At 33.6% G+C, this 23590-nt stretch overlaps 5 protein-coding genes across 7 annotated transcripts; 3 read left to right on the top strand and 2 right to left on the bottom strand.

Moving 5' to 3' along the window:
- Positions 1–2403: 2403 nt before the first annotated feature.
- On the bottom strand, positions 2404–3693 carry LOC120266807 (F-box/FBD/LRR-repeat protein At1g78750-like). The gene is made up of 3 exons (XM_039274465.1): positions 3056–3693; positions 2743–2907; positions 2404–2637 (listed from the first exon to the last, which is right to left on the bottom strand). Exons 1-3 carry the CDS (start codon positions 3677–3679, stop codon positions 2404–2406), a joined length of 1023 nt encoding a protein of 340 aa, XP_039130399.1. The 5' UTR covers positions 3680–3693.
- A 2451-nt stretch (positions 3694–6144) lies between these two features.
- On the top strand, positions 6145–11960 carry LOC120267870 (AP-5 complex subunit zeta-1). 2 transcript variants are annotated; one of them, XR_005538610.1, is made up of 16 exons: positions 6145–6301; positions 6372–6512; positions 6926–7017; positions 7266–7362; positions 7733–7776; positions 7993–8081; positions 8654–8745; positions 8844–8990; positions 9313–9460; positions 9594–9670; positions 10041–10112; positions 10850–10897; positions 11040–11167; positions 11260–11420; positions 11498–11699; positions 11778–11960. XR_005538610.1 is itself a non-coding variant. In XM_039275543.1 (16 exons), the coding sequence occupies exons 1-16, from the start codon at positions 6182–6184 to the stop codon at positions 11843–11845; spliced, it is 1710 nt and encodes a 569-aa protein (XP_039131477.1). In that variant the 5' UTR covers positions 6145–6181; the 3' UTR covers positions 11846–11960. The 2 variants fall into 2 exon arrangements, 1 of the variants encoding a protein (XP_039131477.1); XM_039275543.1 differs by having other exon boundaries at positions 11276–11420.
- A 1108-nt stretch (positions 11961–13068) lies between these two features.
- Positions 13069–13955, top strand: LOC120267800 (vascular-related unknown protein 1). 2 transcript variants are annotated; one of them, XM_039275484.1, is made up of 3 exons: positions 13069–13515; positions 13609–13662; positions 13738–13955. In XM_039275484.1, exons 1-3 carry the CDS (start codon positions 13195–13197, stop codon positions 13849–13851), a joined length of 489 nt encoding a protein of 162 aa, XP_039131418.1. In that variant the 5' UTR covers positions 13069–13194; the 3' UTR covers positions 13852–13955. The 2 variants fall into 2 exon arrangements, with proteins under 2 accessions (XP_039131418.1, XP_039131417.1); XM_039275483.1 differs by having other exon boundaries at positions 13606–13662.
- Positions 13956–15598: 1643 nt separating this feature from the next.
- LOC120267508 (protein disulfide isomerase-like 5-4) lies at positions 15599–22551 on the top strand. The gene is made up of 15 exons (XM_039275184.1): positions 15599–15786; positions 16286–16376; positions 16722–16816; positions 17239–17296; positions 17441–17625; positions 18095–18152; positions 19141–19181; positions 19291–19365; positions 19600–19656; positions 20476–20542; positions 20668–20814; positions 21259–21483; positions 21844–21999; positions 22095–22172; positions 22281–22551. The coding sequence occupies exons 1-15, from the start codon at positions 15746–15748 to the stop codon at positions 22356–22358; spliced, it is 1452 nt and encodes a 483-aa protein (XP_039131118.1). The 5' UTR covers positions 15599–15745; the 3' UTR covers positions 22359–22551.
- A 45-nt stretch (positions 22552–22596) lies between these two features.
- On the bottom strand, positions 22597–23430 carry LOC120267509 (early nodulin-like protein 1). Its single transcript, XM_039275185.1, has 2 exons — positions 23234–23430; positions 22597–23136 (listed from the first exon to the last, which is right to left on the bottom strand). Exons 1-2 carry the CDS (start codon positions 23409–23411, stop codon positions 22628–22630), a joined length of 687 nt encoding a protein of 228 aa, XP_039131119.1. The 5' UTR covers positions 23412–23430; the 3' UTR covers positions 22597–22627.
- Positions 23431–23590: the final 160 nt, after the last annotated feature.

Below are 23590 nucleotides of genomic sequence, written 5' to 3'. Positions count from 1 at the left end.
TTTAAAAAATAATTTAATAATTTAATGTAATGCTATGGGTAACAACGTAAATTTGTTTAAAGAAATTCTAAAATTTTCAAAGGTATATGTGAAAAGAGAAATGATTTACATGCAAATTTTGGGATTTTACAAGAACACAGTGGCCTCCTAAAAAACAGGAAGTAGTTTACATGTAATTTTAGGGTTATACAAGAACATAGTATAAAAATAAAAATAAGCATAGGATAACAACAAGACACGATAAAAAAAACAAAAAAGAGAAAAAATTAATTGGCAATTACAGATCACCAATAGTGAAAATACAAAATACAAGATATAATACAATAACAATAGCAAAAAAATACGATGATAACAACACTGGACATTAGATAAAAGGAGACATAATATAAAAAAAGAGAAAACAAAACAATATAATAACAATTAGACTCCACCTAAGTCTCTTTGAAATCTACTAAGACCCTCCAGGATAGATAGCGAATTTTTTACAAAGTTGAGGTTTTTTTTAGTGTCAGGATAATCCTCCAAATTTGGCCATTTGATTAGTTTTATGAATAGAAAAAAAAAATCTAATAGAGAAAGGAAAACAAATGTTTTTTAAAATAATTTAATAATTTAATGCAATATACCATGGGTAACAATCTAAATTTATTTAAAAGAAATTCTAAATTTTTCAAAGGTATATGCGCAAAGAGAAATGGTTTACACGTAATTTTGGGGTTTTACAAAAACATAATGAACACAAAAAAAAATCCAAGGGCTTACATGTAATTTTGGGGTTTCCCAAGAACATAGTAAAAAAAAATAGACAATAAAATAATAGGACTCGATAAGGAAAAGAAAAACAACAATAGAAAAAATTAACCTTAACTATAATAACAACAGTAAAACAATACGATGATAACACAAACAACAACAAAATAGACAAAACGAAATACAATATAGGAAAAAAGAGAAAGCAAAAACAATACAATGTCAATTGGACCCCAAAAAAAAAAAAAAATCACTCAAGTCTCTTTGGAGTCTAAGACCCTCCAGAGTAGTGATTTCCTACAAAATTAAGGATTTTTTTTAATGTCAGGATAATCTCATCCAACTTGACAAGTTGATTAGTTTAGATAATAGAGAAAAAAATATTTTTTTAAAAATAATTTAATAATTTAATGTAATACTCTGGGTAACAATCTAAATACAACAAAAAAAAATAAAACCAGATGCAATACAAGAAAAGGGAAAAAGCAAGATAATATGATGACAATTGGGACTCCCCTCGAATCACTCGAGTCTACTAGAACCCTCCAGTATAGGTAGTGAATTTCCTACAAAGTTAAGGTTTTTAATGTCAGGATAATCTTCTTTAACTTGACAAGTTGAATAATTTTGTCATCGAATAGAGAAAAAAATATATATTTAAGAGAGAACGGAAAAAAAATATGTTATTTAAAAACAATATATAATTTAATGTAATACTACGAATAACAATCTAAATTTATTTAAAAAAAATTCTAAAATTTCCAAGGGTATATATGTGAGAAGAGAAATGGTTTACATTTAATTTTGGTGTTTTACAAGAACACAGTGTTTAACAAGAAATTGGAAACCAGACAGAAAAATATGTGATTGCTTACATGGGATGGGAGTAATTCAGGCAGGCAGCTCAAAACTTTGAAGAATGAGTTGCTTGGAGGCTCACCCCAGAAGTAGACAAGATGGAACAACTCTTACAGCTTCTCCCAAACACCACTATTGAAAGCATCAATCCAGAAGACAACAACATTAATTGCTGATGAACTTGCTCACTATTCATGGCAGAAAAAAACTATTTTTTCTAATATTTCTCCTTCTTTTGTTTTTCTTTAGCTTCTTGCCAGGGTGGAGGAAGCCATGATGGACTAGCTTCATTCTTGTATTTATTGATGATGAAGTTGATGTTAAGAGGAGAGTGAGAGAGAAATTAGATGAGATGGACAATCCAGAGAGATACAAGAATGGTCTATATATATATATATATATATATATATACATATACAAATGGGAATAATCTTTTTACTTGTGTTTATCATTGTTAAGAATGAATGGGGATGTTAATATTTTAGGATAATGTTTCTAACTATACTAATTTTATTTTAGTTGATGCAGTTAGGTAGTTTAGATGCATAACTATATATGAATAATACTGAATCTTCAGATTATCTTCTTATTTTTATTTTGTTTTTTTTTCATACATAGAAATTATAAGAAGAAAGTAAAATTCTCAGATGAGATACAAACTAGCTAGCATAATATCAACTGTTCATCGATCTGCAATTGGCAATAAAAAATAAACATAATTAAACATCAGTTACAATGGCATGAATTATACCTAATAATGTACTCAAGTTGTTCTTCTGTTAATTAACTTGCTAGCTATTGTGCACGTCTTTTGATCCATCCTATGGTTCTTTCTTTGGCGACTCCTTCCCCAGAAATAGTGACTATCTTCTCTAACACCTCTGCATTCTTGACCAGAAACTTCACCAGATCAAGCTTGTTAACACCTACAAAGTTCCTCAGATTCACAGTCTTCAGATTGTACAGTGGGCACATTGGTACTGTTGTCACTACATTCTTAAATTGTACATCAATTGATCCTGCAGGTGTCTGATATATGTAAAGGAAAAAAAAAAATGGTAAGAAAAAAAGAAAAGAAACTTTTCATCTCAGTTTAGAGCATTGAAATGCACAAGTGAATGTATAATTGCCTACCATGTCAATGGCTACAGAAAGAGTTTCGATTGCAGAGCAGCACATGAGCAAAGAACTCAGCACTTTGATGTAGCTCTTGTGGCACCAGAATGAAACATCTAAATGTCTCACATTATTTAAGTTGCAAGAGAAGCTTTCCAGCAAGTCTAGTGCAGTAGCCAGGTACTGGAGAGATTGCAAGATCAAGAAAGAGCAAGGATTATATATTAGTAGTAATTCATGAAGCATTTTCAACATGGAGAAGTGAAGGAACAATATATAGTACAGCTTGTTCATTGTGAAGCTCTTTGGACAAGGAGGGATGGAAAAATACCTCAATGCAACTGGAAGATAAAGTGAGGGTTCTAACATTACTAAGTCTATCGAGAATTTTAATGGCTCTGTTGGCATGTTCTTTGTTCCTTTTCATGAAATATAGTGATCCATGGAGATCAATGTCAGCTTTGGTCAAGGTGCACAAGTGCTCAAGTGAAAATTTGCGTACCACAGGGCAGCTGTACCGGAATGACTTGAGCTTCGGAGCTGAGATATTGACCTCACTAGACGAGAGAATGTGACAGCCAATTAGAGACAAATTCTGCAGTTCACTAGAACAAATATTCAGGATCTTCATGCGATACATTGAGCAGTTGTTCATGCACAAGTTCTCAAGTTTTGGGCAACTTGATATTAGCTCCCAAATAACATTATCATCTCGGAAAGACATTGTCTCAAGATGCAAAGTTTGAAGGTTAATCAGAGTAACAGATGTTGGGAGTTTGAGAACATTGCCTGGCAAGTCCAGTTTCAAAAGCCTCAATGATTCACAAGTGAAAAGCAAATCTGGTAACTTATCTGATGTCGTTTTAGGAATACAGAGTTCAAGCTCCTGAACAAAACGTCTCACTGCAAAGTTGATCCAACTACTAACATAAGGTAGACTGGTCCCTGTATGCATCTAATCGGAGATGAAAGCGCTGTATGTCTAGTCCGTCATGAATAATGAGAGCTTGGTTAACAAATTGGGTGAATGCTGAATTCCTCCCCTTAAATTTGGGAAACTGACCAAAATCAAACTCTAAGTTGGTCACTGTGGTCCACATATATTTCCATCTCGTTGATAAGACGCTGGTCTTCATAGCATCAGCTGTAGGAAGCTTGGACAGTATGTGACTACAGAGTTCATCAGGTAAACTGCTAATCCTATCTTCATCATTCTTCTCACCACTACCAGTTTTTGCTTTCTTCCTTCTTCTTAATGCGGATTGCTGTTCCTTTCGCTTCATTGTTACCCTGCACGCTTACAACAATTTTACAAACATGGTGACAAGAATTCACTTCAAGTTCAATATCAGAGTGCATTATTAAAATTCATGAACTGACAACATTAGAACAAGGATTTATTGCATTCAAGTATATTCAACAAAAATGTGTTTTATTTTATAAACTTTACTTTTTCTTATTTTTCTTTCCTAATGTAACACTCCAAATTTTTGTGGGATTTATTTCAATTCATTGAGAACTTCTTGTTAAGAATTTTTAAACAAGTGAAGGTTAATTTGGAAATTCAATTGATTGTATGCACGTTTTGGGACATGTATAAGTTTGATTTGAGTTTAGCAAGTGTGTTGTTTTTATTAAATCAGATTTTCAGTTTCTAGTTAAGTCAGCCTTGTTGTTGGCTGAGTGGGTGTGATGCCTACACACAAAAATTGATGAGCTAATAGAATGATAACAAAGAGAATTAGCATCAAAATCATCATTCTGGCCATTCTTAACGTTATTATAGAATCAATGGTGGACTTTCAAGTATTTTGCTCATACAGTCATCCTCACAAAACAAAATACTTTTAGGAAGAAACAACAATATTTAGGAACATGCATTTTTTTTTTCATCCAAATTCAGTGTAACTGCAGAATTGAAGAATATGACTTTTCTGAACACTTGTTTCTCCTTGGTTTCCCCTTTTTCCTATACACTAAAATTGTTGATTTAACAATATAACAAAGAGATCGATGCATCAAAATCAAGGAGATCATTCAGACATGTTTCATTCAAATACATTCAAGAAAATGTATTTATGCATCAACAAAGTCACTTGTGCACCACTAAAAAGCATCCAAATACTTTTTTTTGTTTTAATGAATAAGTGACAAGCATTCTTCTGATATATATAGATATGAATGTGCATCAATTATTATAATTTATAAACGACCTAAAAGAAAAACTCATATATATAACTTTGGAGGATGAGACTACTGTTTCTCCTATAATGGATCCACATCATAATTTAATGAAAAGTATTAATTTAAGACAAGTATATAATGCATGAAAAGTACAAAAAAACAAAGTATTGCAATAAAAGATTCAAAATTTTATCCTTTTCTTACACACTTATGTGATACCAATAATTAATGCATTGAAGTATATTTATTTAATTTTTTTAAAAAAAGATGGATAAACCACTTCTATTGCAAAAGAAAATGAAGTACAGACCTCTGCCAAAGATAGAGCAAGAGAAAGCACATCACAAACAAACACGACCACTAGAAGTGATTACAAAAACCTCACCAACACAACAAACAACATTGAAAAACACCAGAGCACGAATCCTGGGCATTGAATGTTTAAAAGTAAATTCAATCTAAACATTCAATAAAACATTTTTTATAAACCATCTTTTATTATTTTTAATTTGTTTCCTACCTTATCCTTCAATCCAAACAACACCGAAATAAAATCCACGAAGAGGTTAATCCTCAAATTAAACCCTACATCATCAAAACCTCGAATCATAAACACCATGGCAACACCCTCAGGCAATTGAAACCTTGAATCTAAAATGAACTTTCTCTCAAACACGTAAAACATAATGGAAAAGGATTGCATGGCCAATCAATCATCAAACACAAACCATACGTGAAAACCATGCAAGAACACCAGAGCATATATGAAAACCATGCAAGAACACCGTACCTCTACACAATGCCAAGTGAGATTCAGGGTTTGGGAGTGACGAGGCAATGACTGCGGCTCTAGCTTCTAGGGTTTATCTCGGGTTAATTTGTTGCTTGGAAGTGGAAGGAGGTCGGTGGTAATCACGGAAGAATTAAGATTCAATGAAACACCGATTTTTATTCCCATAAAAAAAAATTGCTATATCAAAATCTTATTTTAAAATAATATATATATTTTTTATTTATGGATTTAAAATTTAGGATTGAAGGGTTAGGTTAATATATTTTTTTTACATGCATACCCCTCTACAAATCTAAATGTTAATTCAGATTTTTATTAATTTTATAGATATAATTTAATATATTATAGAGTATATGTAAATATTGAGAGTTTTTGGGGGGTCTATACACTATATAGAGGTTGCTCTCTTAAAATGAGCCGGCGGAACACTGTAATTTAAAAAGGGGCGATACCTTTGAAGTTTGAACAAAGGCCAAAAAAATGGCGAAAATGGGCGAGAAGGTGGGGGATTTGGACTTCCACCTGAGATCCCTCACCAGTAATGCCCGGGATTCGTCCTCTGCTAGTGACCCTGCCTCCGATCCCCATATCCTCCAATCTGTAAGTCTCTACAATGCTCTACCTTTTTTTTTTTGGATATTTTTAGGTTTTTTTGGTGTGATTGGTGTAGGTTCGGAAAATATACGAGATTTGCAAGGAGGAAGGGTCTGAGGATTTGGTTGCCAGGGCGCACCCGCAGATTAATAAGCTGTTCCAGAGATCCGTCTTGGCGCTGCCCAACTCTCAGACCTCCAATGGTCTTCTCTTGCTGGTCCGATTTTTTTTTTTTCTTTAATTTTTTTGTTTACATTTTAGTTTGTTTGTTTTATCATTTACTTTGGTAGACGTTTGAATTTTTTGAAAAAAAGATTGAATTTTTATCAGCTCAGTTTTGCTTCATAACTGATAAGTGTCAGTATCTACTTGTTGCTTTGGTGATTATAACTCTTTTGTGGAGTAGTTGAGCTTAAGGTCAATCCTAAGTATTGGAATTGAGAATGTTGTAAACAGTGGCTGCTTGTTAGGTGCAATATAAAGTTGACTGATTCCATGTTTGGCAAGATGAACTGAGAATATCCAGTTTGCATGTGCTATGTGAAGTTTAAACATATGGTTTCATTGTGAATTTGATATGATAATCAAGCATTGTAGTCATTAATCCTGACTATATTTTGTTTAATCCAGACTATCTTGCAATTCTTTCTTGATTTTGGCGAAGTAGTTCTACATGATGCGGATCCAAGTTTGAGGACTTTTTTTCGTTCATGTCTAAGCAGGTAGTGGTTTACCTCTATGCTTTAGAAGGCTTGACTAAGGCTATAATTGGCAAAATGCTTTCAAGGTTTTACTTGTGTTTCACATGGTTTTTTGGTGCTAGGCAGTTGATGCCTGTCAAGTTATATGCTCACCTTGCTCAAATTGTCAATTGAAGTTGTTATTTAGCTATCTATCATTATTCATATGGATCTGATGAGAGCTAAATTTTCACCTCATTATGTTTTCTTTTCCTTTGTTTCTGTTGCAGAGAGTTTGCAGACCCTGTTGTAGCTGAAGCCACACTTGATTTTATAAATCGGAATAAAAAGAAGTTTCTCACTTCTTTTCCTGCCTTACTTCCACAGGTTTGTTGTTGGCTCATGGGATTTTTTATTCTATTCAATGCTGTTTGCTATTTTTTTCTTCTTCTTCAGCCATATTTTTCTTTCCCATTTAGTCATTCCATGTGTATGCATGTGTAGACTCTAATGCACACTTTCTCTGTGAGCATAATGACAATATAATATTTTCTGTACTTTTGCTTGTCTTGGGCTGTTATTGCAATTGTAAACTATATTTTGATCACATAAAAAAATGTTTTGCCAAGGTTTGTAAATAGAATCAAAGTGAAAAAATAAAATCTGTTCATACGAAGAAACCTTGAGGCATTAATCTGTTTTGCTAAATCTTGGCTCATGATCTATCCTTGTTTATACCTTCATATTTTGTTTGCAGTTCTTTCCATTACTCCTGAAACTGATCGCATGGAATGGTACAAAGTAAGCTTTCTCTATGCCCATCTGTTTTAAATGCTGACTATGGATGGCATCATAAAGAAGCTAGGTCACACACTAATACTAGCAGATCTTATTGTTCTTTTGTTTGTATGTTTTGTTGGGGCACAGTTGATGAAGTGACCTGCTATAATTAAATGCTCTTTGTGACTATCAAGGCTGAATGCTGAATACTGTTCTTGTTTTCGTGCTCAATGCCAGATTGGAGAATTCCTTTTTGATGGTTCTTCCCACAATGATGTCACCAGGATCATTCCTTCCTCTTTTCCCTTCCCTCCTTGATTTGCCAAGTGAGTCCTACATTTGAATTAGTTTTAACATGAGATTGAGTTCTATAACTGTTGTTTTACAAAGCATCTGACATCTTACCAAAAAAAGAAAAAAACAAAGAACCATAGTTAGCATTGGCTAGCATTTTGAACCTTCCTTCAATTAGTCCTATCATAATCAATGAATTGAAAACATCATCAACGTTAATTATTTTGTAGTACATGTATATGAAGTCATAAATTATGGACATGGCGCCTTCTAAGTCTATTCCTATTGATCTTGTATTAGTTTGATGTCTTCCTTTTGGCAATTGCTTATCCAAGATCAATTTTGTAGTTTAAAAACATAAATTTGGTTAGAAAAGATTCCTTTAGGATTTGGGATTTCCATAATACTGTTTTACTTCCTAGCATACAAGAAAAAGGTTATGTTAGACAAATAATTATTAATTGTCTAATGCACTACCATTTCAATTTCCTTTTATATTATTACTTTGCACTATTAAATATATCTTAATTTTAACAAACATCTAAAGCATATGTAAATTATCTTTTGTCTATAATAAATTTTTAATTTATGCTCCTCTTGACAGTATTGGTGATTGCCTTGGAAAAAGTGGAGAAGAGCTCAGGCACTTTAATTGGAAGCAGTATAGCATCTATCCAGAAGAGTAAAGCTCCTGAGGTTATGTCAACAACTTTTCAAAATGTTATTCAGTCATGAGATGATATCCGTTCTTCCTGATCAAAAATAATTTTTAGCTCCTTTTGTCTTAATTGCAGATGCTACTTGCACTCATGGATGAAGCTTATACTGGTTCAACCATAGAAGATCGAGGGACTGACTCTGGATCAGATGATAGTAGTGCCATTGATGTTGCTGATCCAGTTTTCCTTGATCTTTTAAAGGATGAAAATGATGGCATTGCTGTATGTCAATCTTTCATACTTCATGATGGATGGAATATGAGAGTGCTATCTTTTACTTTGTGTTTTGAAGGATACAAGGACATTAGTTTTTTCTGTACACATAGTGTAGGAGTGCATTTCCATGTATCCTTGTGGTTCATTAAGTCTTTTCTATTTCTATTTTGTATTTTCATCCGTGTATGTTGCTGCATAATAACTGTTCACAAGTGACAACTCTTCACTCCACTTATATGCTTGTTTGAAATAGGTAGTACAAGTAATAAGAACTTGATTGTAGTCTTGCTTTTGTATTATTGAGTAGATTCTGTATGTTGTATTTCAGGAACGGCATTGGACATCTGCAGGGATGGCAGCAGCATTGCAGGCAGCAATCAACACCGCACAGTCAGTTAGACTAAAGCAAGCACTTCAATTGGCACCTCGTTTCCTTTCTGTATATTTTGAGATTGCATTGCAGGATGCCAGTGATTGTATGCTCCCTTTTCTGATTTGTTTCATCAACATTCTACAATCTTCACTTCTAAGTTATTATTCTTTACTGCTGTATTTGAATGAGGCTTTATGATGATAAGTTGAAAAGCACTTTATCGCATTGCGTTACAGCACTACTATGCGCATTGCTTCCGCTTCTTATGTCCAGAAATGCTACAGTATACCCTGACAAGATTTTTTCATTTGAGGTATATATATTCAATGAAGACCTACCTCAGCATTTTTAGTTTTTTTTTAATTACTAATTGCTATTAAAAATTTAAAAGTATGGTTAGAAGTATATGCAGAGAAACCTGAGGCCTTTTTGGATTTCTTGCTTTGCATGTGCCCTGGTTTTATTAGGCACTCCTCATAATTCAATTTCTTGCCATCACATCAGCATGATAAATATCTTCACAATTTCCATGCTTTCAACTCTTGTGTTTCTATATTTTCTATTATTGGCGCTCAACCTGAATCTTATTTTTGGATTTTTGGAATTGTTATATGTTATGTTTTTACTTACCTAATTTTAAAAAAAATTTCTTGATAACCTGGGTTTGTATCTTCTCTTTCTAGGTTCGAAGGAGGATAATAGATTTTATGCTGGCTGTTTTTCAACGATCACCTGATTTTGTTGCACTGCTGAAGGTACCAAGATTTCTGGTTTCTTTTTTTCTATATCAACTACTGCTGCTGTATGTTTAGTTATACAAATCCATATTCATCCTTACAATGAAAATAAACAGACTCATCCACAGCTCTTAGATAATCTGTTTTACCTGTAATTCATAATTTGTTGATGGTAGTAGTTGGTTGTTAAAATCCTTAGAAAAAACCATATGGGATTTAGTTTCTGTTACTAATGTTAATAATTTTTAGTCTTTAATAATTTTACCATGACAAAATAAAAATGGAAAATGGTGCCAATGCTTACCAGGATATTGTTTTGTTACATCAATTTCCAAATCTGTTTCACACTCATACAGAATGTTCAAGTATCTCGCACGGCACCATATTTTTTCAGCCATTATTACCTCAACGGTTTGATGCATGAAAACATGCAAGATAAATTTGACAGAAAAAATTTTCTCTAAAGTTCATCTGCCATTTTAGATCTTCAAAATTAGTAATTGAAGCTTTTGCTATTAATTGTTCTCTAGAGTTCAGTTTCTTAAACTTAGTATCAAATTTTAACCTACTCCACATCTAATTTTCTGAATTTGTATGTTTGATATTCTTTCCTTCCTTTGCTTTCTCCACATATTTCCTTCATGAATTTGAATTGCATCTCTTTGCTTGGAATTTGCATTTTTGTTAAGCATTAATCTTGTGTTAAACAGAGCATTTACAGATCAAGTTTCATAATATCTCTCATGTTGTTGCAGAAGCCTATTATAGACAGATTAGGAGAAGCTTATGACAATCCTGAGAAGGCAAGGAAAATTGCTTTTATCTATAGCATGTCTTTGTTTTCCTTTACTACCATGAGCTTGATACCCTTCAAAATGAACCATTTAATGTGATTTACACACAGCTCATTTTTCTTTACTCTGAGCACAAACTACGCTTGCACAGACAGAGCTTGCACTGCACTTGTGTTGGGCTATTGGTGAGCATGGAGCTGGAGGTGTATCGCACAAAAACGCAGCTCGAGAGCTTTTCGAAAGCTTGGAATTGCTTTTATACGAGAATCTTTCATCTAGGTTTGTCTTTCTTTTCCTGTATATCTTATCCTTTGACATTGTATCATCGAGCTTGGTCGCTAACCAGACTTCTTCTATCTTCCCCCATAAAGTCGATTTAGGCTTGAGTCTGGACGCGTCTATTGACTCAATGACTGCTACTTCCAGAAAATCATCGCAAGCTCGGCTGCTTTGTTTTGCAGTGACAGCCATTGCAAAACTAGCAACATGCCATCGCGAGCTACTTCCAAGGGCTCGAGTATCTTTAGCGAAGGTTGTAAGTCTCACATTCTTTTCATTATATTAGCTTAAGCTTTTAGGCTAAATCAGACCTAGATAACATGTGTACAGGTAGCTCGCTCTCAAAACTCAGACAAGAGGGTTTGGAGACGTGCTCGTGATTGTCTAGGACTAATGAATGAACCAGCAATTTGTTCCTCTGTTCTCGGTCCTTCATCCGGGGGTGATCAGGGACCTGGCACTGTCAAATGGAATGAAGGTGGTTCAAAGATGATCTCTCATCTACCATTTTACATTCTCAGTGAACAAGAAGGTAAACAAATTTAAGTATATATGCGCCGATGATTCTCAAACTTAAACAAATTTTCACATTCTCGGTATTTTCTTGCAGGTCCACCCTTCCATGATTTTTCCTTTGTAGATATCCTTCGACGTCCTGATCAAGATCCTGTCGTTTAAAACACAAACTGTTGAAATGTCTGCATTGACTTCTAATCCATGTATTTTTGAAGAAATGCCATTGCATTGATGAACATTTATAAAAGTTCAGTCTAAGAAGTCAAAGTGAGTTAAATGTGTGGTTTTGTACCTTAAACCAACTTGCAGGTGCTTGACCTTGGACTTTAGTAGGGACCAAACCACCCCACCTTGATTTGTGGCCATAGACACAGTGGAAACTATGTCCATAATGGAATGCATATACTATTATGAGGAAAGCCACCCCTTTGTCTCCTTCCTCTATGATTTCACAGATTATGTTTGCTGACCTTGATTAGAAATAATGATTCCAAACATTTCTCATAATTAAGTTGTTTATCCTTTTTTGAGTGCGCATCCATCCTTACCTGAATATATATATATATATATAGTTGATCAAGTTAATTAAAAATTAATTTATTGAAATGTTAAAATGGAAGAAATCTAACGAGATGGATTTTAATTTTATTATATTCACTCTAGTATTTTTTTATTTGTCTTATTTTAAAGGGTTTTTTTTTTAAATTTGTCAATTTAAAAAGTTTATGAAACATTAAATATTATTTTTTTAAAATTTATATTTTTTATTTAATATATTTTTACAACTTTCAATAAATCATATTTAACTACACATCATATTATTAATTTTAGATTATTAACTTTACCTAACTTTCTTAATTTTAAGGGAGGAATAATATATAAGCAAATTTTTTAGCCTCTTTGAGGTATCCAAATAATTAGAAATCTTTTCTTTTCAGGGTATATGCAACCAAGAGAGAAAAAAAACCCCATAAAGAAATAAATATGGTTGAATAGCTCATAACTTTCCCACAAATTTCAAATAGATAGATGCAAAGATAAGATATAATATATATATATATATATATATATATATAGTTTCCCTTCCAAATGGGTTGGTGAACAATAGCCATTGAATTGACAAGCAATGTGAGTTGCCACACAAAAAACTTATGTTCACACACACACACACACCACATTAACTGTATTAACTGTCATTTGACAAACCATGGTCTTAGCCCTCTACAGTCTTTGCTTTAAAAAAACAAGAATAAAACCTGCAATAAAAACCACCAAATAATAATAATAATAATAATAATAATTAATCAAACAATTAAATAAAAAGAAATTTTCTTTTGAAATAATTCTTAAAGGTCAAATGCTCTGCATTGCTTGTCTTCCTTTCCTGCACGTTCACTTGCAAGTCTTTTGTTGCAACTGTAGAGTTTAACTTCCCCAACTCCCTCTTTGCCCCACCATCTCCTCTTTTTTCTTTCTATAAATATCAATGCAAAGTTCTTTCTTCATCTTCAATGGAGAATTCAATGAGCTCTTCCTCCATGAACAGAGCTCTGTTTTCTAAAGAAGCCAAGAGTTCAGAGGAGAGTGGATGGACGTGGTACTTTGAAGAGGATTTCATGGAGAAAAGAGAAGAGGATGATGGAAACTCTTCAGCTAGTTTCTGTTTATCTTCTTCAATGGTCTCTGATGCTGCTTCTTATGCTGCATGGAAATCTTCAGTTCCTGTTGATGGTGTTTGTCAGAGTTTGAGCTTCAAGAAGAGAAAAACTATAGTGAATTTGGATGATGATTCTTTAGAAGATACTGCTAGTTCTCCTGCTAATAGTCCTAAGGTTTTTGTTTTGCAGATATATTTCTACTTGTTCTTTTGTGAATTGATTGTTTTGTCCTTTGGTTGATTAGTTTCTGGATTTTTTTGTTAGCAGGTTAGTGAGTTGAGCCAAAGAAGGAATGATGACAAGAAGGATGATGTTTCAGAGGTGAGATAGATTTTGGTTTTGTTGTTATGATTTTTTTATTAACCTGATTCTTTTTGTTTGTGTTTTTCTTTTTAGGAGAAGCATGATGTGAATGGATTGGATTTCATTGAGAGCACAAATGAATATACAGAGTTGCAGAAAAGAGGACTTTGTTTGGTTCCTTTGTCCATGTTTCTGAATTACATTTGATGATGCATTTCACTGATTTAGAAGTTGAATGAATATCTGCAGAAAAAAAAAAATTGTATGATTATTTTCTTTGCATGTCAAAGCTACAAATGTATTTATGCTGTGATCTATATATTTCTTTTATTTATTTCTTTCATTCTCTTTAAAAACAGATCAGCTTCACAATTGGATGCATATATGTCTGTTCTTTTCAAATACTATAAAACAGAGAAATTTGAACAATCAAAGATAATAAATAAATAAATGAATAAAATGTTGCAGTCCTTGTGAAAAACAGTTGTGTGATAAATTGTGGGAAAAAGGGAAGACTGATCCATGTGCAAGGAACAACAGGGCAGGTGAGTACAAAAGACTTTGCAGTCTCAAGCCAACTAAACTTTAACATCACTCCAAATTTTTCTCATTATCAAGTAGATAATTCAACAAGTTTGGCATGAATTTAACTTATAATCTTCTCTTAATAACATCAAAAGTCAAACATACAATAAAACTCAAGTAAATACACAAACACTAGATCATTAAATCAGTTTGAAAGGAGTGCATGTGGATTGCTATCTCTTGTACCAAATTCTCCTTTCCATCTCTGATTCAATGTTTTTGTAGGGACAATAAGCCAGAGAATTATAGATTGAAAAACCATAACATCTTGTCACATGTTTTTCAAGTTTAGGATTAAATAGCACTAAACTCAACTTAAGCAATAAGAACTAATGGTTGGTTGAGATGTCAAATTAATTGAATGGACTTGTCTAGAGGGTCTTTATTGGGAGTGTCTGATTGTGGTGACTTCTTTTCTCACTATTGTGATAAATCAAACCATGTCCAAGCCCCCTTTTTTGTACTCCTCTTGATGATTGATACCTCTCTCCTTTCTTGGATCCCATTTGACCATCAATACCTTTTCTTGCATGTTAATTACATAGTATGGTTCATGGGGCCAATCACATTAAATTTTTCATTATCTTAATTCTCTTGAAAAAAAAAACCAACAAACGTTTACCCTATTTATTTTTATGAGATATGAACTATCAAGAGTAGCTTGGAGCGATATCAAAGTACTATGGTGATCAAGCGGTCATATGATGACACTGAACTGGGCAATCAGGTGACAGCTAGATCTCTACTCGGAACTTCGTGCCCTCATATGGCATCACATAAATCCCCATCAAATCAAATTGTATAACTAGGGTTGGTTCAAGTCAAATAATAGAGATTTGAACACGTGATTTTTTTGTATGAAAAGCAGAGCAGTGCCTCTAAATCGTCGTAGTGATGTGCTCGTGAGGATTTCTATTGCCTTACTTAGCTTTTGTGAGTTAATAAAAAAACTATATAAAATAATGAGAAAGATAAATGTAAAATAGAAGGTAAACAATTATAATGATTATTAGATATTTGGAATGTTGACTATTCTTGCATTCAATTCTATTGTCAATGACGGTCTATGGAGCCCATGAAGTTCTTTTATGAAGTTTAGGCCCAACTTGGTACACAAGCCCAACCCACCAGACCGGCGTCACGTCACTTTTATGGGTCACAATCTTCCGTCTCCTTCTTTTAATATTTATTATTTTCAATGTATAATTTTTTATAAGAACTTTTTTATAATTTCTTTTTAAAAGTTTGGGAATTTATGAAAGTATATTTAAAATATTTATAAAAAAAGTATATTTAAAATTATGCGGTTTTGAGAGGTATATATACAAATAAATGTTTTATTTTTTTTTTAATTTATCCTTTTTTTCTTTTTTTCTTTCTTTCTTTCTTTCGTTTTTTTTAAAGCAAGAGAAACGCATCGAAGCAACTGAAGAAGTGAATCTATTGATCGTCGCCGGTGCTGACGTCGCCGTAAACCCTAATCGTCGTCGAGCTCGGGTTCTCCTCATTTGGTACCATGATTTCAGCGACCAAGCTCAAATCCGTCGATTTTTACAGGTTAGATCTCGTCGTTGATGGCCGGATCCTCTCCGGGAATGCATTTCTCTGTATAGTCCGTGCAGAAATGGTTGTTCTTGAGAGATTATTTGATATTTTTTTTTGTGATTTTGGTTTCATTTGCATGGAATTAGAATTTGTTGTGGAATTCTTCAACTACGGTAAAATCTCTGATTCTAGTGTATGCATGAAGCTTTGGAGATGTTCCATAGATTCAGGTTAGAGGATTGAAATGTGATTTGTTGAAATGAAGCGGGACTAGTGGTAGCTGGCTGTAATCTATTATTTATCACCTGTTTTGGTTGAGTGGTAGCACTTTGTTGTCATTGTTATTAGATAAATCTAGGTTTTTTGTATAGGGATTGTATTCATCACTTCTATATGCGGCATTGTTTCATATGAAAAGTTTTTGAAATGTGAAAAAAAATATGTACAGTTGAGCAAAATTCATGAGGAATCTGTGCATTTTTCTTAATCTAAACCCATTTATTAAATGCAGGAAAATACCCAGGGATTTGACTGAGGCTTCTCTTTCCGGAGCTGGATTGTCTATAATAGCAGCACTCTCCATAATGTTTTTATTTGGAATGGTGGGTGCTTGTTTTTTTACAATTTGTCTTTAGCATCCATCACTAGAAATCAGGTTTGCATGCACATGCAATTCTGCTCTTGTTTATTTTAATGGCTGTTTGTTTGACTCGAAATTGTTAGTTTAATGTATGCATATGGCTTTTTTGAGGTTTTTTTTCATGTTTCAATTACACACATCTGCATGAAGAACAGCTCATCAGTCAATTACACGGAATAGTTCCCTTGTTGGGTTTAGAAATCTTAATGCTACATCATGATTATGATAATTTGTGAGTTCTTTGATGAAGCTTAATTCATTAGTTTGCGTTGAATTCTTGAAGGATTGACCAGTTTTTGTTCATCAGGAGCTGAATAGTTATTTGTCAGTAAGCACATCTACATCAATAATTGTCGATAGAAGCTCTGATGGAGAATTCTTACGCATTGATTTCAATTTAAGGTAGAGTTTTTTTGTCTTTTATAATGCTATTTGAGGTTTGTGTACCAGTTTTTCTAAGCCACCTGTTTTCTATGTTATTTTGTTGCTTCTACATAACAGCTTTATACATGTCATGCATAGTTTCTATTCATGTATATTGGTGATAGTAATTTCTTTATCTAGCTTTTTTGTAGACATAGTTGCTCTTTTAAGATGTCATGGCTTGTATTGTGTGTTTTCTTAAGCAAACTTTCTGTTGTAGTAAAATGAGTGTGTCATCCATAATTTAGTCCTAATTTTCCCTTGTAATGTTTAAAGTATCAAACAGATGACATTTATGGTTATGCCAGATAAACTTGAAACTTTCATCTGCTGTATCTGAAGTTGATATTATAATTATTGTTGAGATTCTGAATTTAATATCCATTAATTTCTTTCTGTAGTTTTCCTGCACTATCGTGTGAATTTGCTTCAGTTGACGTGAGCGACATCCTGGGGACAGTAAGTTTTATTTATAGTTAGTTCTAGCATGATGTTGACCACATTCGTAGTATGAATATGAACTATCTGGCAACAATGATTGGGAAAAAAACTTGGCCCATTCTAGTGTAAGTGGTGATTAAATTCAGATCCCTCATTGTGCAGAACAGGTTGAATATTACAAAAACTGTTCGCAAGTTTTCGATAGATCCAAATCTAAAGCCAACTGGATTCGAATTCCATGCTGGGCCTCTCCCAACAGTCAACAATCATGGAGATGAGGTTGAAGAGGAACATAATGAGGGTTCAATTTCTTTAAATTCTGACAACTTTGACAAATATACACATCAGTAAGTTGGCATTTAAATTATTGAAACACCATTTTTTTTTTTCTCTTTCAACCCTTCTCCCAAGTCAAAATCTTCATTATATGATGTTTTAGCCATCCTGTATTTCTAATCAGCTATTGTCTCTTAAATTTAGAAAGTAACATCAGAAATTATTGCATTTGTCTATTATTGTTATGTCATTTATATATTGGCTTCTTTATTCTTGACACATTTATATTCTTACATGCCCTCTGATTATAATCATCTGGAAATCAAGCTTGTAACCAATTGAAATTGTTAATTTGAAGCATTAAATTATGTCAGTCATTTTTGTTGTTCATAGTAGTGTCTATTGTGGTACTTGATATCCCATCCATTTTTTTGTTAACCAATTAAATGTTGTTTGAGCATGATTATATCCTATTGAATGTGTTTCTTATCATTAGCTTTCCACTTCAAATTAATCAGATACATCTTCTACACTCTGCAGACATCCAATTTTGGTGGTCAATTTTTTTGCACCCTGGTGTTCTTGGAGTAATCGCTTGGTTAGCTCTATTCTTTGTTTCTTTTTTCTGTTTGTTGAGGGTGTGTTTTATTGAAGCACCTGGATGCATTTATATGATGTGAAACTAAGTCATATCAATTCCTGTTGTGTTTTGATGAATTTCCACCACCATGGTTTCACTAAATTGGATTTTTAGATCAGTTAACAAGTTGTGCCTTCAATAATTTTCTTTGTTGTTTGTCTACCTACTTGTTAGCTATTGTTTGTATGTAATTCATTCATGATCCAGTAAAATTTACTGTTACTAGTCAAGATGATGGATGAAGAGGGACTTCATGGAATATATCTCAGTCATCATCTTGTCTGAATGTCTTATAGTGACACAGGGTTATAAAAAACACTGAATGCAGAGAAGTGTTTCATTAGTTACCGCTGGAAAAGAGAACAGCTAGTAGAAATGTTATCAACACAGATCGTAAAATATTTGTATTTATCATCCTTATTAGCCTTGAGTTTTAAAATATTCCATCCTTCAATTTCTTGCATACTACAGGTGCTTCTAATTTAGTGTAACTAATAGTTCTGCATTGGTTGATTTGGTAAATATAGTTCTAAATATACAAGTCTGAGTATGTCATCCTATCATCTTAATCTTTTGGTTTGAATCAAGCTTGGATAATATGTTTGGTTTGCATCAACCTGGTCAGGTGGTTTATTAAAATAGATTATCATGTATCTAAGCTGTGCATTTGCATAACTAATAGTCCCGCATATGTTAATTTGATAGATATGGATCTGAATATTTACGCTTGTGTTTGTTCCACATCAAATATTTAAGCTTGGGTCTCTTATCATATAAGCTTAAACTTTTGGGTTGAATCGGGCTCAGGTAATATGTTTGGTTTGCACCTAATAACTTAGAATCACCATTATACCTCTCTTTTTTGTTATTTTCAAAAGATTACTCTAAATGTTGTAGTATTTTACTGTATTCTCATTTTGCTGGTTTTTTTGGTTTTATGTTTTAGAAACCATCATGGGAAAGGGCATCAAGAATTATGAGACAGAGGTACTCTGCTTTGTCTTATTTACTTTACTGAAACTAACTAATCTATATCCTGTTTTATGAACATTTTCTTGGCCTATAGTTTCATTTCCTTTGGTCCTAATGCCTCCAGATATGATCCTGAAATGGATGGGCGGATTCTCCTTGGAAAGGTTGATTGTACTGAAGAATTTGATTTATGCAGGAGGTATTCTCCTGATCAGCATATGTACCTACTGATATTGAACGCCCTTATAGGTTTCATCATAATTGTACATGATATATTTAACTTGAGCTATGATGAGCTTCTTTATTCTTAGATAATCCAGATACTAGTCTTAGGCCACATGAAAACTTGAATTGCACAAACACAAGTTTAGCAGGAAAGTTTTTACTTTGTGTTCTTATCATTTCAGTCACTGTTTTACTTTGCTTTGTGCAGGCATCATATCCAGGGTTACCCTTCCATTCGCATCTTCCGCAAAGGGACTGACATTAAGTAAGAAGTTCAATCTTTTGCGACAGAATTGATATATTAATTGCTTCCTTGTTTTCATTTCAAAAATGTGCCCATCTACATCTAACTCCAATCTTTGCCTCTTTGAGGGATTCTGTTCAAATTTTTTTTTTATTTGATATCTTAATGACCTAATACTGGTAACTTCAACAATGATTTTTGTTTTTTTTTTATGGTTGAAACAAATTTCTTACTAGTACAAGCCTTCTTTCGTGCGGCACTAAAAGTTTGTTTGGAAGTATTTCATATTTGTGAAGATTTAATTTCATACCAATTTAATTTCATACCAAAACATTAAGATGCAATAGTTATACTTCTAGTGATGCATCCTTCTAGCTGTGGCTTAAGCATTGGATACCACAGGTAGGGTGCTTCATATTTTGTCTATCATTCTCCATGCCTTGTATTTAAAAATTGTATGAAGGGAACTACTCCTTATAACTTTCAAGTTTTACCTGAGACACTTTGTGTCAAACTTTTATGAGATAGGTTAGACTTCTGTCAAAATCATTAGCTAAGTCAGGGCCCTTTACCTGTAAAATTTCAGGGCTGTTCAATTTAAAATATTGTCTAGTCCTTTAGCCATGTGTGAGGAACCAATTCCTGGGCAAGGATTTTTATATGACATTGAAACATGCAAGGATTTTATAGCACCATAGTTTCCTCTGCAATTTACACACTTGCCAGCATATTAAACATTTATGGAGATGCTGCCTTCTGCTGCATTTTTTAGTTTACACATTTGTTTTGATTCTCTTCAATTGACTGGGATTATGTTATTTTGTTATTGCTTGAATGTAGGGATAACCATGGACACCATGATCACGAATCTTATTATGGTGATCGTGATTCTGAAAGTTTAATTGCGGTATGTTTATACTTTAGAGTTTCAGCTTTAGCTGGCAGCATTCTTATATTTGTTTCATTTTGTTTACAAGTGGCATTCCCTATTGCTTCATTTGTCTATGCTGTTATGCTCCATTTCCATTTCAGGCAATGGAAGCTCTGGTTCGTAGTCTTCCGACAAAGTCTCGTACTTTGGAACTAGAGGACAAATCTGATCATACTGTCAATGCAGTAAAGCGCCCTGCGCCATTAACCAGTGGGTGTAGAATAGAAGGTTTTGTTCGTGTGAAGAGGGTAAATCAGACTGTCCTTTTGATCACCACAGATCACAGATGCTCTTTCTTTTATTTACCTTTCATTTACTGAATATTTCATTTGAGGATAATATCTTTACTTAAATGTTCTAGTTATGCCTGAAATTACCTGAATTATAATATTTAATTTTGCATCCAACTCCTTGAAATCATCTTATTGTGGCAGCTTTTCCTTGGTTAAGGGAGCATCATGCAATAAATGGTACGTTAGAGAGTTTTGTGAAATATGCAATTCAAGGGAGCTTTGTATAAATATAAAAAATTTTAGGGAAATTGCATGTTATTTGTACTTCTGCTAATTTTTATATGTGAAAAATTATTTCTTCTGGTATTTGAATGTGAACTGGCAAGAAGACACTTCAGAGTTCTTCAGGATTTATTAATATGCTGTCTCTGATCCATGGGTTTGATTTCTCTGTATCAGGTTCCGGGCAATCTTATAATTTCAGCTCACTCAGGAGCACACTCCTTTGATGCATCGCTGATGAATGTCTCACATTTTATTTCACATTTTGCATTTGGTAAAAAGCTCACACACCGAATGATGAGTGAATTGAAGCGTTTAGCACCACATCTTGGTAGAAACTATGACCGTCTGACAGGTCAATCATACATAACCGATCATGATCATGCTAACGCAAATGTTACTGTAAGTGCCAGCTTCCTCTAATCCTAGATTAAGCAATTTTTTGGATCAAGCATGATTATTGACCATCTATGGAATAAATGATATCTATATATGCTTCTCAATGCATATCACTTCGCCTATGTAGTGAGAGAAGAAAATCATTTGATAAGGGTTGAACATTAGCAATGGTATCTTCCTATCTAAGTGTCTGCCATTATTTTCTCTTATTAAGGGAAAGATTAAAATATCTTAGAATATTTAGTTTGTTGCCCTTTACATTTGAAGAAATTAAACAGCCAAAAAGACTAGGTTTAATGATTGTTGGCAATTCAAGAGTTTTCCTGTTTAATGATTGTTTTATATCTCCTGTGAAATGTGCAGATTGAGCATTATCTTCAAATAGTGAAGACCGAGTTGGTGTCAACAAGGTACTCTCAGGAAGTATTTGAGGAGTATGAATACACTGCCCACAGCAGCTTGGTGCATAGTGTCAATGTTCCAATTGCCAAGTTCCACTTTGAGCCATCACCTATGCAAGTGGGTATTTGAACAGTCATAAAATAAAAAAATTTAAAGTATATATATATAATTAAGATCTCTCAGCTGAAAACCCCGCTATTTCTTGATCTCAGGTTTTGGTGACTGAAGTTCCCAAGTCCTTCTCTCATTTCATCACAAACGTCTGTGCTATTATTGGTGGTGTTTTCACGGTTAGAACTTCTGTTTTGACATCTACCATTTTATTACTGCACTGTGTCTCAAATATCTGTTTTGAACATATGCATGTATTGCCAATATGTATATATTTTTTGTTTCAGGTTGCAGGAATTTTAGATTCAATTTTGCACAACGCTGTCCGGCTTATTAAGAAGGTAGAATTAGGCAAACAATTTTGAAAATGGGGCTCTATATTTTTGGTAATAAATAGTTGGAATTAGTTCATTAACTCCATACTCCCTATGAGTTGATGTCTCCCTCATTGCTACTTAGTCAATGTAATTACTTGTAACAACTATTGAGCAACTCTTATATTTTCCTTCACTTCTGTCAGTAATCCAATTTCCATATCAAAGTTTCTTATTTGTTCAATTGTAACAAATCTGTTCTTTATTTTCTTTGGCCCAATAGCCAAAATATGACATCTCACTCACAACAAATCACACACTCAATTATACACATATATATAGTATTCTTCAATTACAAAATATACAGGATAAAACCAAGCAGAGCCCCAAGTGGGGCCCTGAAGCTCATCGCCATTAATGGAGAAGCTCCATTTGGAGAAGGTGGAAATGGATGCTCCTGCTGGTGGTGATGTTGTTGGTGTGGCACTGGATTCCTGGGGAGGTGGGGGTGGAGCTAGTGAAGCCATTGGAGGTGGTGAAGCCAAACTTGGTGGTGGAGGAGGTGGCGAAACCACTGAAGGAGAAGAAGGTGGTAAGCTTGGTGCACTAGCATTATTATTCCTTTCCGCCATTACCACAACCACAAGAGACTCATTCTTGAGACAATTATCTTGGTTTCCACTAATGAAGTAGAATGTCCCTGAACTATTTAATGTAAACACTGTGTTTCCATCTTGGAATGCATCAATGGGTGCTGCTGTGTTGCAGGTGTTGTAACCCTCCTGGCTCACATGAAGCACTGAGTCTTGTCCTTGTGGGTAAACAAACACTACAAAATTCAATGCAAAACAACATCAACGTTTTAAAAAATAATCAATAATAATTACAACTTTCATATTTAGAGTTGATGAAGCCATGCAACTTACATAAAGAATCACCAATTTGGAACCTACTGCTTTCAGCCCATTTGCCATAAAACCCTGCATCATCTGTAGGAACAGTCCAACCCTTTAGTCCTCCAACCCTGAACTGGGTTGCAGCAGCCATTGCCATTAACAAAGCTAGACACAAGAACCTCAAAACACACAAGTTACCAACTGCCATGTTTGGTTGGATGTTTAGATATATTATTACAACTTACAAGAGAGTTTCAAGCTGAGGTGGTATTTGTAGCCATATAGAAATCTTAGCCTGTTAGGCAAAGCACAAAGAACAGCTTTATAAGAATATATTCATGTCTTGCATATAAGGTTATTAATCTGAAATTTTCAAAAGTTTCAAGC

This window comes from Dioscorea cayenensis, chromosome 8, assembly GCF_009730915.1.
Source record: "Dioscorea cayenensis subsp. rotundata cultivar TDr96_F1 chromosome 8, TDr96_F1_v2_PseudoChromosome.rev07_lg8_w22 25.fasta, whole genome shotgun sequence".
NCBI lineage: Eukaryota > Viridiplantae > Streptophyta > Magnoliopsida > Dioscoreales > Dioscoreaceae > Dioscorea > Dioscorea cayenensis.
Note: the sequence above shows the minus strand (reverse complement) of the source record. Positions and strands in the feature narration are given on the sequence as shown.

Bases quoted from the DNA above. Each gene is read 5' to 3' on its own strand.
- LOC120266807 (XM_039274465.1), bottom strand. From the start codon at position 3,679: ATGCATACAGGGACCAGTCTACCTTATGTTAGTAGTTGGATCAACTTT. The intron at 2,908-3,055 runs GTATTTTTCCAT...CAATCTCTCCAG, and splicing joins TATCTTCCAGTTGCATTGAG to TACCTGGCTACTGCACTAGA. The intron at 2,638-2,742 runs GTAGGCAATTAT...TACATATATCAG, and splicing joins TTTCTGTAGCCATTGACATG to ACACCTGCAGGATCAATTGA.
- LOC120267870 (XM_039275543.1), top strand. From the start codon at position 6,182: ATGGCGAAAATGGGCGAGAAGGTGGGGGATTTGGACTTCCACCTGAGA. The intron at 7,363-7,732 runs GTTTGTTGTTGG...TTTTGTTTGCAG, and splicing joins TTCCTGCCTTACTTCCACAG to TTCTTTCCATTACTCCTGAA. The intron at 11,700-11,777 runs GTAAACAAATTT...ATTTTCTTGCAG, and splicing joins CATTCTCAGTGAACAAGAAG to GTCCACCCTTCCATGATTTT.
- LOC120267800 (XM_039275483.1), top strand. From the start codon at position 13,195: ATGGAGAATTCAATGAGCTCTTCCTCCATGAACAGAGCTCTGTTTTCT. The intron at 13,516-13,605 runs GTTTTTGTTTTG...TTTTTTTGTTAG, and splicing joins CTCCTGCTAATAGTCCTAAG to CAGGTTAGTGAGTTGAGCCA. The intron at 13,663-13,737 runs GTGAGATAGATT...TTTTCTTTTTAG, and splicing joins AGAAGGATGATGTTTCAGAG to GAGAAGCATGATGTGAATGG.
- LOC120267508 (XM_039275184.1), top strand. From the start codon at position 15,746: ATGATTTCAGCGACCAAGCTCAAATCCGTCGATTTTTACAG. The intron at 17,626-18,094 runs GTAAGTTGGCAT...TACACTCTGCAG, and splicing joins TTTGACAAATATACACATCA to ACATCCAATTTTGGTGGTCA. The intron at 20,815-21,258 runs GTAAATCAGACT...TCTCTGTATCAG, and splicing joins GTTTTGTTCGTGTGAAGAGG to GTTCCGGGCAATCTTATAAT.
- LOC120267509 (XM_039275185.1), bottom strand. From the start codon at position 23,411: ATGGCAGTTGGTAACTTGTGTGTTTTGAGGTTCTTGTGTCTAGCTTTG. The intron at 23,137-23,233 runs GTAAGTTGCATG...TGAATTTTGTAG, and splicing joins CCAAATTGGTGATTCTTTAT to TGTTTGTTTACCCACAAGGA.